Source organism: Protopterus annectens, chromosome 1.part0 (genome assembly GCF_019279795.1).
Source record: "Protopterus annectens isolate FY-2018-M chromosome 1.part0, PAN1.0, whole genome shotgun sequence".
NCBI classification, from domain to species: Eukaryota; Metazoa; Chordata; order Ceratodontiformes; family Protopteridae; genus Protopterus; species Protopterus annectens.
The window spans coordinates 554,820,363-554,833,456 of NC_056725.1; the positions used below are offsets into that span (position 1 = coordinate 554,820,363).

Here is a 13,094-nt window from a genome sequence, read left to right on the forward strand (position 1 = left end):
TTACCCCCTTTGTCGCAAAGCCTTGAGACTGGGGGAGTGGGCGATCTCCAGACATTTTCTGGTGACAACGCACGTTCCGGGGAGGTCCAACATTTTGGCGGACAGGCTCAGCAGGTCTTTTCTGATGCCTTACGAGTGGTCTCTGAATCCTTCAGTAGTGGAACAGATCTTTGTAAAATGGGATTAGCCATGCTGCGATCTCTTTGTCTCTCCAACGATAAGTGCAGTGAGTATTTCACTCTGAACCCCCCCCCCCCCCCCTCTGGTGGAGTCCCGCAGAGATGCTCTTGTTCATGCTTCGCCCTCTGGTCTACTGTGCTTATCCTCCACTCCTAATCCCGAGATTTACTCAGAAAGCTCAATGGCTGGAGAGCTTAGTAATCCTCATTGCCCCCTTCTGACCTCGCCAAGTTTGGTTCCCCTCTCTGTGGTTTTATGCAGTGTATGTCCTACTTGGACACTAGATCTGGTTCTGGATCTGTTCACGCATCCCTTAGAGATCCCTCATCTGAATTTGGTCAGTCTGAAGCTCACGGCTTGGCTGTTCCAGTTCCATTGATAGGACTTCCCTGGCTGTCTTCCTTTGTCAAGAAGATTTTGGTAGCGGCTCACAAGTCTTCCACCAGGAAGGTTTATTCCGGTAAGTGGAAACGTTTCTCTATATGGGCTTCTCAGCTTGATCTGGACCATTTTACTTCACCAGTTCCCGCCATTTTGGAGGTTTTGGTGGATATTTTTAATCATATGTCTGCAATCTGAAGGGAAGCACAAAGACTGCTTGGAACTGGTGGTCAAGGACACCATATACACAAACCCTGTAGATATAGCCAACCTGCTGGCAGATAGGTTCAGTGAAAACCTCACTCCTCTGTCCCCACATCAGTAAAACAGGACATCCCCAGTACCTGCCCCCTTCCCCTTATCTCTAGGGAGCAAGTCATCACTGCCCTCTCAAAGGCAAAAAATGCAGCCTCCACAGCACTCGATAACATCCCAGGCTGCGTCCTACATGAACTCGGGCAGGAACTTGCAGCACCATTAGGCACCCCTGTTCAACCAAAGCCCGAGTACCCGCTTCATCCCAGCCGAGCGGAGGACAGCTACTGTCATCTTTTTGCACAAAGGTGGACTGTCCACCGATCAAGGAAATTATAGACCATCAGCCTAACTTGCCTGATCTGCAAGGCCAAGGAGTGGATTATCATGGACCTCAGTAACAAGGAAACTGGCAACCTCCAGACACGTGATCCCACACAGTTTGGTTTTGTCAAGGGGAGGTCATACCTGTTGAATTTAAATAAACAAACGTATTCCAAATGATATTAAAAGCCAGGTTTATTGCAATAGAGCTTTTTCAGAGTTTCCCGCGTTTTTATGTATTTAAGTCCCTATTCTATGCTTGATTAAATGTATTAAGGTCTGATGAAGCTTTTTAGCGAAAGCGCTCACCTCTATTGCAATAAACCTGGCTTTTAATATCATTTGGAATACGTTCATTTGGACATTTTGATATCAAAGACTTTTGTTTGCATTGTGCATGGGACTGTTTTGTTGCAAATTCTACCTCTTCATTGTTTTGCTCTCATGCTGTACGTTTATTTATTTGATTTTGGCTTTGCATAGTAGAGCATTAACTCCGAGTGGTGATTCTTTTCATTGGATACCTGTTGAATTTGGTGGACTTCTTTGAGACCGTCAGCAAGGCCGTAGATGAGGGGAAAGAGAGTGCGCACTGCCTACCTTGACCTGGCCAAGGCCTTCGATACTATTCCCCACTTGGATATAATAAAGAAACTCTCAACTAGGCATCAATCCATATGTTACCCGATGGGTAGCAAACTGGCTCACTGATACAACCCACCTAGTCAAAATAGAGGAAGCCACCTCAAGTAGTAGACCCATAAAAAGTGGTGTACCCCAGGGATCTGTCTTGGAGCCTCTGCTGTTTGGGATATACTTCTCAGAGGTGCAGGCCAAATATAGTGGGCTATGGCTGACCAAGTTTGCAGATGACTGCAAGCTGGGTGCTGTCATCAGTTCCCCTAGTGATGTGTGGACATCCTTCGAGGGTCTCACACAAACAAATGACTGGTACCAGAAACATGACCTCAAACTGAATGCCAAAAAAATGCATCATCATCCCTTTTGGGGAGAATGACATCCCTACAAATTATCACATTGTTAATAAGGCACTAAGCACACAATCAGTTGTGAAGGGACTTGGGAACCCGGGTTGATAGCAAACTGACTTTTGACCACCATATTGCCTCCGTTGTGCAGAAAGCATTCTACATGGCGCACACTTCATTAGTAAGGGTATCACATCCAGCGACAAGGTGGTCATAACATCCCTGTATTCTTCCCTTATAAGACCGATTATTGAATACAATGCCTCTTTCGGCATGTCCCTATAAAACGGATGCAGGAGCTGGAGAGACTGCAGAGATTCCTCACCCGGAGAATCCAGTGCTTCAACATCTACCCTCCACAGATGGGCTAAAAGTCCTGTCCCTCTACTCAGTCTCTTACAGACTCCTCAGAGGTGACCTCTGTCTGGCATATAAAGCAATCTCAGACCCCGCCCTGATGGCAGTGCTGCATATCTGCAAGTCAAGTTCCACTCAAGTAACCTGCACGCGAGACCTCAACCTGGTCTGTGACATTAATAGGACTTGTTGGCGGGACAGTTGTGTCCCAGAGGCTCCTCCTTTTGTAGATTAAAGACTCTCTACATAAATCAGAGTACCTCATTAAACCTTTTTAAGCACAACCTGGATAACTGGATGGGGAACAGAAAATACACCCCTGGGATTCCACCCATGTCCGTGCTGGACAGTGGCATAGGCTGCTGACTTGTTGGAACATGGGCTAAATTCTTGGCTAGGCTTGTAAGGGCCTCGGGGCCAATAGTCTAGTGACTTCCTGTGATCCTTTGATGATGGCGCTAGTTTTTCTGTGGTGAAGGTACAGTTGGCAGCGATCTCCAATTTTCACTTAGAGAATTTGGCCTCTTTGGCTTCCTCCAAGCTTTGTAGAGCCTTTTTGAAAGGTACCTTTTACTTAGGCCTCCAGTCAAGGACACAACACCCCCTTGGGATGTTACCCTAGTTCTACAAGCTTTGATTTGTCCCCCATTTGACCCTGCAGCTACAGTTGACTTGCAGTTCCTGTCTTGGAAGATGGCCTTTCTGGTTGCTATTACCTCGGCTAAGAGAGTATCTGAGATCCAGGCTGGTCAGTCAAGCCTCTTTATATTGTGTTTCATAAAGACAGGGTTTCCCTCAGAACGAATGTCTAACATTAACCAGGTCCTCAATCTCCCTGTTTTATTTCTGAGCTTCCAGAATAAGGAAAGAATTGCACTTGCTTGATGTTTTCAGGCAGCTGCGCTTTTATTTGCATAGAACAAAACTCTGCATACATCTGATGAGCTTTATTGTTTCTTTTTCTAAGCCTTTCTTTGGAAAACCTGTATCAAAAGTAACTATTGCTCGTTGGATGTCTAAGTGCATTGCGTTGGCTTATAGAGCAAAAGGCTTATCTCCACCAAGTCGTGTTAGGGTACATTCTACCGGGTCTGTAACTACTTCTGCGGCCTTTTGGTCTAGGGGTTTCCTTAGATGACATTTGCTCTGCAGCTTACCTGGGTGTCATCACATATGCTTATCTTTCATTACAAATTGGGTCTCCTTTCCAGAGGCACACCATGTTTTGGCTCAGCCATGCTCTGGAACATCGTTCCATGAGGACCTTCCAGGGCTGTCTTGTAGCTGGGGACTCTGTCCCACAGATTGAAGATTAAGTGAAAACAACTTCAGATGAAAAAAGTTATGTACACACCATAACGTTCCATCTGAATTTCTGCTTTTCATTCGTCTTCAACCGTCCCTTCTTCCTTCCCCCTGCCGTATGTGGGCTGTGTAGTGGATCGAATGGAAGAGGCATAGCCCGTATTAGGACAAGTCTTTTTATTCATTATCGAGCAATTGGTGCTAATGCCAGGGTTCTAGACATATGGTTAGGTTGGGGTGCTGCTGTCTGCAGCAAACTCTCTCTGAGGGGAGGAGGGAGACAGGGGTATTATGGGTAGGGGAGTAGCTTGGAGCTTGGATCCGAGGCTGGAAAATGTGTCCGAGTCGGATCCATGTTCCCCACAAGTTGAAGACAAATGAAAGGAACAACTCAGATGGAGCGCTATGGTGAGTAAATAACTTTTTTTCTGCCTGTGTGTTCTTTAATTCCATGAAACGTGTTTTTGCATAATTTGTATATCCTCATTAAACTTTCCACAGGTAGAGAATTTAAAATCAACAATATCGCGATTAAAGAAGGAGAGGGATTCTGCACAGGGAAAGCTACAGTTATGGATGAAATCCTGTAAACAGTTGGAGAAGGATAATGAGTCTCTTCAGAAGCAAGTAGAAGAACAAGAGGAGCAACTGTCTCAACTGCAAAAGAAACCAAGTGAGAGTACGTATTCATATCTTAGAATCACACACTGCTGATGTAAAAGTGATGTAGTAAAGGCAGCTAGCTGTCTGTAACCTGCTGAGTACAGTAAACTTCAGTTATCCTGTTAAAGTAACAGGCACACAGAGCTCAGAAGTTAACTCATGCTGTCCTGCTTTGTGTGAATATTCAGAAAATGTCTTCCAAGATATCGATAAGTGCTTTGCTTGCTGTGTTTGGAGCAGTTTTACTGTTTTGCTAGTCAGTAGTTAATTTGTACTCGCTTAGATGTGACAAATGCAATAATAGTAGATGTTAGGTAATCCGATCTCACCTTCATTTTTACATATGGGTTCGGAGCCAGTCGATTTACAAGCTGGAAGACTTCTGGTTGGCTCATGGCTAAGCAGGTATCCCATCGTGCACCAGTACAATCCCCAGATCTCCTTTGCCGCATCGCCGAGTTCGGTTGTGCTTCTCTTGGATCTGGCTAAGTTTTTCAAATTCTTTATATTCAATATCATATTTCAATGCTTTATTAGAACCTTTATTGTATATTTAGTGTTGCTAATATATTAGGCAGTTGTATTGCTTGCCCTTTTTGAGTGCAACTTAGTTTACTAGTGGTTATTGGTATCCTGTGTGCCAGTTAGTTTTAGGTGGCGTTGCGCATTTTTGATTAGTTAGTTAGATTTTGGTGGTTTTCCGCTCGTAGTCAACAGGGGCTCCTGTTGTCTTGTCTGTTGTTGTTCTGACCTTTTTTGGTCACCGTTGGCAGTTAGTTTCTGCTATATTGACATTGTTTGTTTTGGCAGGGATCCACTTGTGAATTTACTAGGATTGCAGCCTCCCCTAGTATACTATCTGTTATTAGAAATACAGAAATTTATTGTGTCATTTACAGTTTCTCTTGTGTGAATGGGCTTTCCTTTCTTGTTTGTTTAAATTTGAAAACCTAGCTTTCTCTACACCGGGCTAGGCCCGTTTAAGTTAGAGGACCTAGTCCTCGTGTAACTCTTCCTTAGGGCTAGGCCCGTTTTAGTTGGAGGACCTAGTCGTCGTCCTTTTTCTCTCTTTCAGTCTCTCTGAGTTTTGTGTGTTTAATATGTCTAAGGAAAGTAAGGAGCATAAACCCTCGGGGTTCAAAAAGTGCGTGAAATGCTTCCAAAAGATATCTTTAACGGATGGCCACAGTAGCTGTGTCTACTGCCTAGGGGCCATCCACTTACAGGAATCATGCTTGTTCTGCCATGCTTTCTCTCCTAGAGTGTTACAGGAGAGAAAGAACAAACTCATACTCAAGGGTCTATTGAAACCATGCTTTGAGGAAGCACTATCCAGTTCTTCATCTCCCTCTAAGTCTGGGAAATCAAAATCCTCAAAAAGGCCTTCTCCGGCACCGGCTGGTGTCTGAGACACCTCCTAAACAGTTCAAATCTGCCTCCGACTCATCAGCCTTCAGAGCCGAAGGAGAGCATCATGGTGGTGTCAGTCAGTTACAGGTGTTTAGGAACCAATCTCTGAACCTATTGATACTGCAGTTGACTCTGCTACTCGGAGCCGGTCTGTAAGCTCCCTACCGGTTTCTGTAACAATTAAGTCTCCAGTGCCCCCCAGGTCAAGATCCCCTACTATGTTTTTCAGGTCTTCCCGGATCTTTTCAGAAGATGTGGAGAGGGTAGTGCTGAGACTCCTGAAGTCGTCTACCTTACCAAAATTATTGTTGGCTGCAACCCAGTCTGCTCGGGAGGCACTTGGCCCAGCCTTTGCCCTTGTCTGCTAATCCTCCTCTGAACCATACTGGCCTTTTGGAGTCGGAGTGCTTAGTGCCAACGGAGGAAATGCCGGCTCCAGCTCACTTTGTTGCTGCCTTGGAGCCGGGTTCGGCTTCCCCTGAGAGTACCCACTTCAATCTCAGCCCCTACTCTCTCTGGAGACAGCAGAGACCCGCAGCCTTAGGAGCCATTGGCTGGTGGCCCCCACTCTTCCGAAGCTTCCCCGGAATGTCCTTCCGAGGAGCCTGCCCGGAAGAGGTTATGTAAGAGGAAACATGTTGACGCCCAGGATGAGTCTTTGACATCGGACACTGACCTCGAGGAGTCTGAAGGGTCCCCCAAGTCGTCCTCTGATGATGTCTCCTTTGTGGACATTTTAGAGATCCTTGGGCAGAGGTGCGACTGGCTCACTGTTAACCCTTCTGATGAGTCTGTGTACCCGAAGGCTTTCGGGTCTCAACCTTCTGCCTTTTGGGTGTCTCCACCTTTTGACGAAACTGATGGATTTAGTTAGTCGAAAGGTGTGGGATACTCCTGACACCATGGAGCCAGACCCCAGGAGACCAAATAAGTTCTTGTCTGTCCCTCCTGGTGAAGAGTTCTTGTCCAAGGGCATTCCCGTAGATGCCATGGTGGTGGCGGCCATGAAGGAGTTGGCGGAAACTTCATCTGTTCATCTGCCAAACGAGGAGTCTCGACAGATGGACAGATTTGGGAACCGTGTTTTTAGTTCAGTGGCCTTTACCCTTCAATCGCTGAACTATCTCACGCACTTCACGAGGTTGCAGAGGGATCTCCTCAAGGAGTTAGGAGATTCCATACAAGGTACTTGTACTGAGGTCGTTCCTGACAAGATTTCTACTCACTTGTCCACCTTAAGTTCTGTGGTTAACTCCTCCATGCGACTTGCCTCTTATGCTGCGGATGGAGCGAGTAGTGCAGCGGGTTCCGGAGTTACCTTGAGGCGCCACTCGTGGATGCGCTTATGTAATTTTGCAGAACTGTTCAAGTCTACTTTCACCAGCGCCCCATTTGATGGTTCCTCATTGTTTGGTTCCAAGGTGAAGGATGCACTCACCCAGTGTGAGCAAGAAAGAAAGGCGCTTTCTGCCGTGGAAGTGCGTTTTACTGTCCTTTCCAGGTCATACCCCAAGTGTCAAAGGGGTGGTAAAATGTGGTTCAAGAAGTCCCAGAGGGTCTTTCCTGACACACAGGGTGAATCCTCCTTCAGAGGCAGAGGAGGAGGAGGAAATGGCAGACGTCGCCCTAGAGGCAGAGGCGGTCCATGATACCAACAAAACCGTGATTCCTTTCGATGACTGTCTTATCAGCACTCCTGATGTGTTTCTCTGGGGCCGCTCGGGGGTCGCATTTCTTTATACCAAGAAGCCTGGCTAAAATTCACCCAAGACAAGTGGGTGCAAAGAGATGATGTGAGTGTGTTCAATCTCGCCGTTTGTTTTACACCTGGGTTCGGAGCCGATCCTCGGCTCCGTGTCGGCCGCTTGTCAAAGCTCTGCATCGAGAAGAAGCTCGAGACCAACCTAACTCCCACAATCCCCCTCTGCCTTTACCTCAGATCTAGTTTGCCGCTGCAACGTTCGCATCATTTTTGATGAGCTCGGACCACCTCAAAGCTAAGATTAATTATTTCTTATATTTTTGGATAAAAATTTTTTCTCTTTAAAGTTGACTGTGTGTGTGAGTAGTGTATCGAGGGTTTCTCGGTTCCGTATATAGTATTTATATACTTTCTTAGAGTTTATTCCCTGGGGGCCTACCCCACCCTTTAACTTTTACTGGATTGACTATAGGATTTGACTTACTTTGCAGGATTTGACAAATTTTACTGGATTTGACATTTTGTACTGGTTTTTCTCTTATACCTGGATTTGACTTTTGTAACATGTCTGAAAAGGCTAAATCAGGCTTCAAAAGGTGCCAATGTGGACAGAAAATGTCTGTCACAGATAATCATAGTTCTTGCGTCTACTGTCTTGGCCCTCTCCATCTGCAGGAAGACTGTTCCATCTGCCATTCTTTCAGTGGAAGGGTCATGACAGATAGGCGCAGGAAACTTATGGATAGGAGCCTTTTGAAGCCTGCATTCCAAGAGGCTCTGGATGCATCAGACCAGGCATCTAAATCCTCGAAGGAATCGAAGACGTCGGAGCCCATGTCATCGGCTCCGAGCTCTTCATTTAAAGTTCGATCACCGGTTCCACAGGCTTCGGGGCCGAGTGTTGAACTTTTGTCCATTACCGAACCTCGAGTCTTGGAACCGGTGACGGAGCTTCCTCCTCCTGTACTTTTGAGGTCGGCTCCGTCTTCGATTCCTTCGACGCGTTCTTCCAGGCCCCTCTCCGACACCGATGTAGACCGCGTGGTGCAGAAATTGATGGAGAATACGGCCTTATCCAAGCTTATCTCTGTCTCCTCTCAGTTGGTGTCGAGACTCGAAGGCCTTCCCTTATCTCCACCTGTTCCTCCTCCGAGGCCTATCCAGTCTTCGGTGCCGGGAGAGGCTGATCTGTTGATTGTGGAGCCCTCGGTGCCGGAACAGTCTTTTTCTCGGTCGGCACCGTTCACCTCGACTCCGTCGGATCCAGTACCGGAGTCTCTGAGCCGAAGATCCATCCTTGGATCAGGGACTGAGAGTCGGGCCGATATTTCGGTTCCGACTCTCCCTCTCGGAGCCTCGGCTCGGATCGACTCTGCTCCGTCCTCGGGGTCGATGCCGTCGGTGCCTGTCTCAGGGATTCCTCCGATTTCTTCAGAACCTGGGGATGCCTTGACTCGGGACCCGGGGGCCTTCGATCTCATGAGGAAGGTGTTGTCTTCAGCGGAAACGGCTTCTCCTTCCCATAAAGGTCCGTTATCCTCCTCTGCACCCACGGCTACATCTAAGCGTCGAGCACCAGTGTCTCAGCCACCCCTAGAGGGTGCCCCCTCTTCCTCGGAGGCTTCATCGGATGCCCCCCCCCCCCCGAAGAAGTTCCGAGGAAAAGATTGTGTAAGAGGAGACACTTGGATTCTCCACAGAAATCCTTGACATCGGACACTGACTTGGATGAGTCAGAAGGGTCCCCAAAATCACCCTCAGAGGATGTCTCCTTTTCTGACATCCTGGAGATCCTAAAACAGAGAGGTGATTGGCAAGCCCTACCCCCTTCTGAGGATGAGTCAGTCTTGATGAAGGCATTCGGTACTCGCCCTTCCTCCTCCTGGGTCACTCCGCCCTTCGATGAATTGATGGAATTGATTGCTCGGAGGGCGTGGGAGACACCTGACACGGTGGAGCCAGTCCCTAGAAAGCCTAATAAATATATTACAGCCCCCCAAGACAAGGCTTATCTAACAAAGGGAGTTCCAGTGGACGCTATGGTGGTGGCAGCGGCCACGAAAAAGGAGATGTCTGAATCTTCCTCATCTGTCCATCCGCCTAACAGAGATTCTAGGACTATGGACAGGTATGGGAAGCGCATTTTAGTTCAGCGGCTTTTTCCATGCGATCCCTGAACTATTTGACCCATTTCACACGTTTACAGAGGGATCTAATCAGAGTTGGGAGATACCCTCCAGGGTACTACAGATGCTGCTGTCTCGGAGAAAGTTACAGCACATCTCAATACCCTTACATCTATTGCAAACTCGTCCATGAGGCTGATCTCATACGCAGCCGAAGGGTCGAGTAGGGCAGCGGCTTCAGCGATTGCTCTTCGTAGACAATCCTGGATGCGCTTATGTTCCTTTGCGGAAGCCTTCAAGTCTTCCTTTACTAATGCCCCATTTGATGGTGCCACTCTCTTTGGCCCCAAAGTAAAGGAGACCCTTACCCGGTGTGAGCAAGAGGGAAAGACTCTGTCTGATGTCGGAGTCCATTTTTCCACCCCATCCAGACCGTACCCCAAAGGGCAATGTGGTGGAAAAATGTGGTTTGGAACCCCCAAGGCTCTTTCCCAGGCACACAGGGTGATGCCCCCTCTAGAGGCAGAGGAGAGGGCAGACGGGGGAAGACGTCGCCCTGGCGGCAGAGGGGGTCTGCAAAACCAAGGTGACAGGGATACACTCCCCGGGAAACCTTTCCAGCACTCCTGAGAGGAGGCCCAACTGTCCTGCTCTGGAGGCAGTCGGGGGTCGCTTAGCTTTATATCCTCAGGCCTGGCAAAGTCTTACATCAGACAATTGGGTAAAAAGCATTGTTACCAGAGGTTACAGAATTCCCTTCCTATTGCCCCCAATTCTGCAGAAAAGGCTCCCAGATGTACCGCCCCATCTGCGAGGCCCTGCAGCTATAGAAATTTCAAAGCTGCTAGAAAAAGAGTCCTCCAACCAGTCCCAGCGGACCAAAGAGGATTCGGAACTTACTCAAGGTTCTTTTTAGTTCCAAAAAAGACAGGGGACTGGAGGCCAATTCTGGACCTAAGCAAACTCAATACCTTCATCAAGAAAGAAAAGTTCCGGATGGTCACGCTTCAATCGATCCTTCATTCTTACAGAAGGACGACTGGATGTGCTCAATAGATCTAAAGGACGCATACTACCACATCAAAATGGCCAGGGCGTCCAGGGATCACTTGCGCTTCCGGCTGGGAGCCAGTCACTTTCAGTTTCGAGCCCTGCCCTTTGGTCTGACCTCAGCCCCCAGGGTTTTCACCAAATGTATGGCAGTGGTAGCATCTCACTTGAGGCGCCTGGGATTCCAGGTGTTTCCGTATCTGGACGACTGGCTCCTTTCTGCCACCACCGAGCGTCGACTGATTCAGGCCAGGGATTACACACTACAACTCTGTGTTCATCTCGGAATTTCCATAAATTTAGAAAAATCTTTACTACAGCCATCACAGCATATCTCATTCATAGGAGCAGAATTGGATACGCGTTGCTTTATCCTACGGCTTCCTCCAGAAAGGATAGCCTCCCTACAAAACCATATATCTCTTCTTCTGTTATCCAGAAAATCCCCAGCAAAACTGGTTCTGAAGGTTTTGGGTCTCATGGCAGCTTCTCTCATTGCGATACCCTTGGGAAGACTGCACATGAGAGTTCTTCAATGGCTACTGTTTGCACAATGGTCGTTCCAACACTTACCCCTGACGCACGAAATTCACATTACAAACATATGCAAGTCGCACATGGCTTGGTGGCTTCAGACTTGCAATCTTTCCAGCGGAAGACCATTTGTGCTACCCACGCCGACAGCTACGGTGACCACGGACGCTTCCCTGATAGGGTGGGGGGGCATCTTTCAGGGACAGACAGTCCAAGGCGAATGGTCCAATTTGGAGTACAATCTGCACATCAATGTTCTAGAGTTGAGGGCAGTGTTTCTAGCGTTGCAACACTTTGCTCCCCTTCTTCCTCTAGGGACAATTGCAGTTCAGACGGACAGCATGTCCATAGTATGGTACATAAACAAACAAGGGGGAACCAAGTCTTATCAACTATGCAGAGAGGCCATGAGAATCTGGCAATGGGCGGAGTCCACGGGTCGCTTTCTGATAGCAACGCACATCCCGGGGTTATCCAACGTCATAGCGGACAGGTTGAGCAGAGCCATCCTGTTACCTCACGAGTGGTCCCTCAAACAATCAGTTGCGAAGGAAATTTTTCGCAAGTGGGGCCAGCCTTCCTGCGATCTGTTTGCGTCTCCAATGAACGCCAAATGCAGAAGCTATTTTGCCCTATTACCCCCTCCAGGGGAAGTCCCCAGGGACGCTCTGGTTCACGATTGGCCCCCGGGTCTCCTGTACGCTTTTCCTCCTGTTCCCCTGATTCCAAAATTTCTACAGAAAGCCAACAACCTGCAAAGGACAATTATCCTCATTGCCCCATTCTGGCCTAGTCAAATCTGGTTTCCCTTTCTTCTGGCACACCGAATTCGGGAACCCTGGATCCTGGACCCGGAGCCGGATCTACTGACCCACACGTCAGGGGCTTCCCACCCGTCGCTACTCTCCCTCAGACTAGCAGCTTGGCTGCTCCGCTTCCCTTCTTAGCCAGGTCTGATCTTCTTTCCCCTGCAGTTCGAAATATCCTGGTGGCTTCTCATAAAGCTTCCACTGCAAAAATTTACACTAGTAAATGGAAGCGTTTTGTGCACAACAATTGGACCCCGTGATAGCTCCTCTAAATAGGGTCTTGGAGTTTTTAACCGAACTGTTCCACCAAGGAGCTTCTCCTGCCACTTTGAGAGTGCAATTGGCTGCCATTTCAAACTTTCATGTGGAAGAAAGTGGGGCTCCTATTATGGCTCACAGACTTTGTAAGGCCTTTCTAAAAGGATCTTTCCATATTAGACCACCAGTTAGAAGTCCTACATCACCTTGGAACTTGAACCTTCTTTTATCTCAGCTGATGCTACCACCTTTTGAACCAGCCTCTTCCTGTCCTTTGAAGTTTTTGTCATGGAAGACCCTCTTTTTGGTGGCTATTACATCGGCCAGACGGGTATCGGAGCTTCAAGCTCTTTCCGTTAAACATCCTTATTTGATCTTTCACCCTGATAGAGTATCTCTTCGCACTAATCCATCCTTTCTTCCCAAAGTTTGCTCCATTAATAATATTAATCAGTCCATTGAGCTCCCCACCTTTTTCAAAAACCACTCCAATAAGTTGGAATATATGTTACACAAGTTAGATGTTCATAGACAACTCAGATTTTACTTGGACAGAACAAAAGATCACAGAAAAACAGACCAGCTTTTTATAGCCTTTGCAGACAGCAAGAAGGGTATGGCAGTTACGAAACGAACCCTTTCCAAATGGCTTTCCGATTGTATTATTTTTGTTTATACTGCCTCGGAGCAAACTTTACCTGTCAAGCCCAAAGGGCACTCTACAAGATCAGTATCTACATCCCTGGCTCAT

The 13,094-nt window shown here is 47.6% G+C and overlaps 1 protein-coding gene across 1 annotated transcript in view; it reads left to right on the forward strand.

Moving 5' to 3' along the window:
• CENPF (centromere protein F) overlaps positions 1-13,094 on the forward strand; it is a 1,545,100-nt gene that overhangs the window by 1,231,627 nt on the left and 300,379 nt on the right. The window contains exon 15 of the mRNA XM_044061312.1: positions 4,293-4,470. Coding sequence (XP_043917247.1) covers positions 4,293-4,470 — 178 coding nt within the window. The remainder of the gene's footprint in view (positions 1-4,292; positions 4,471-13,094) is intronic.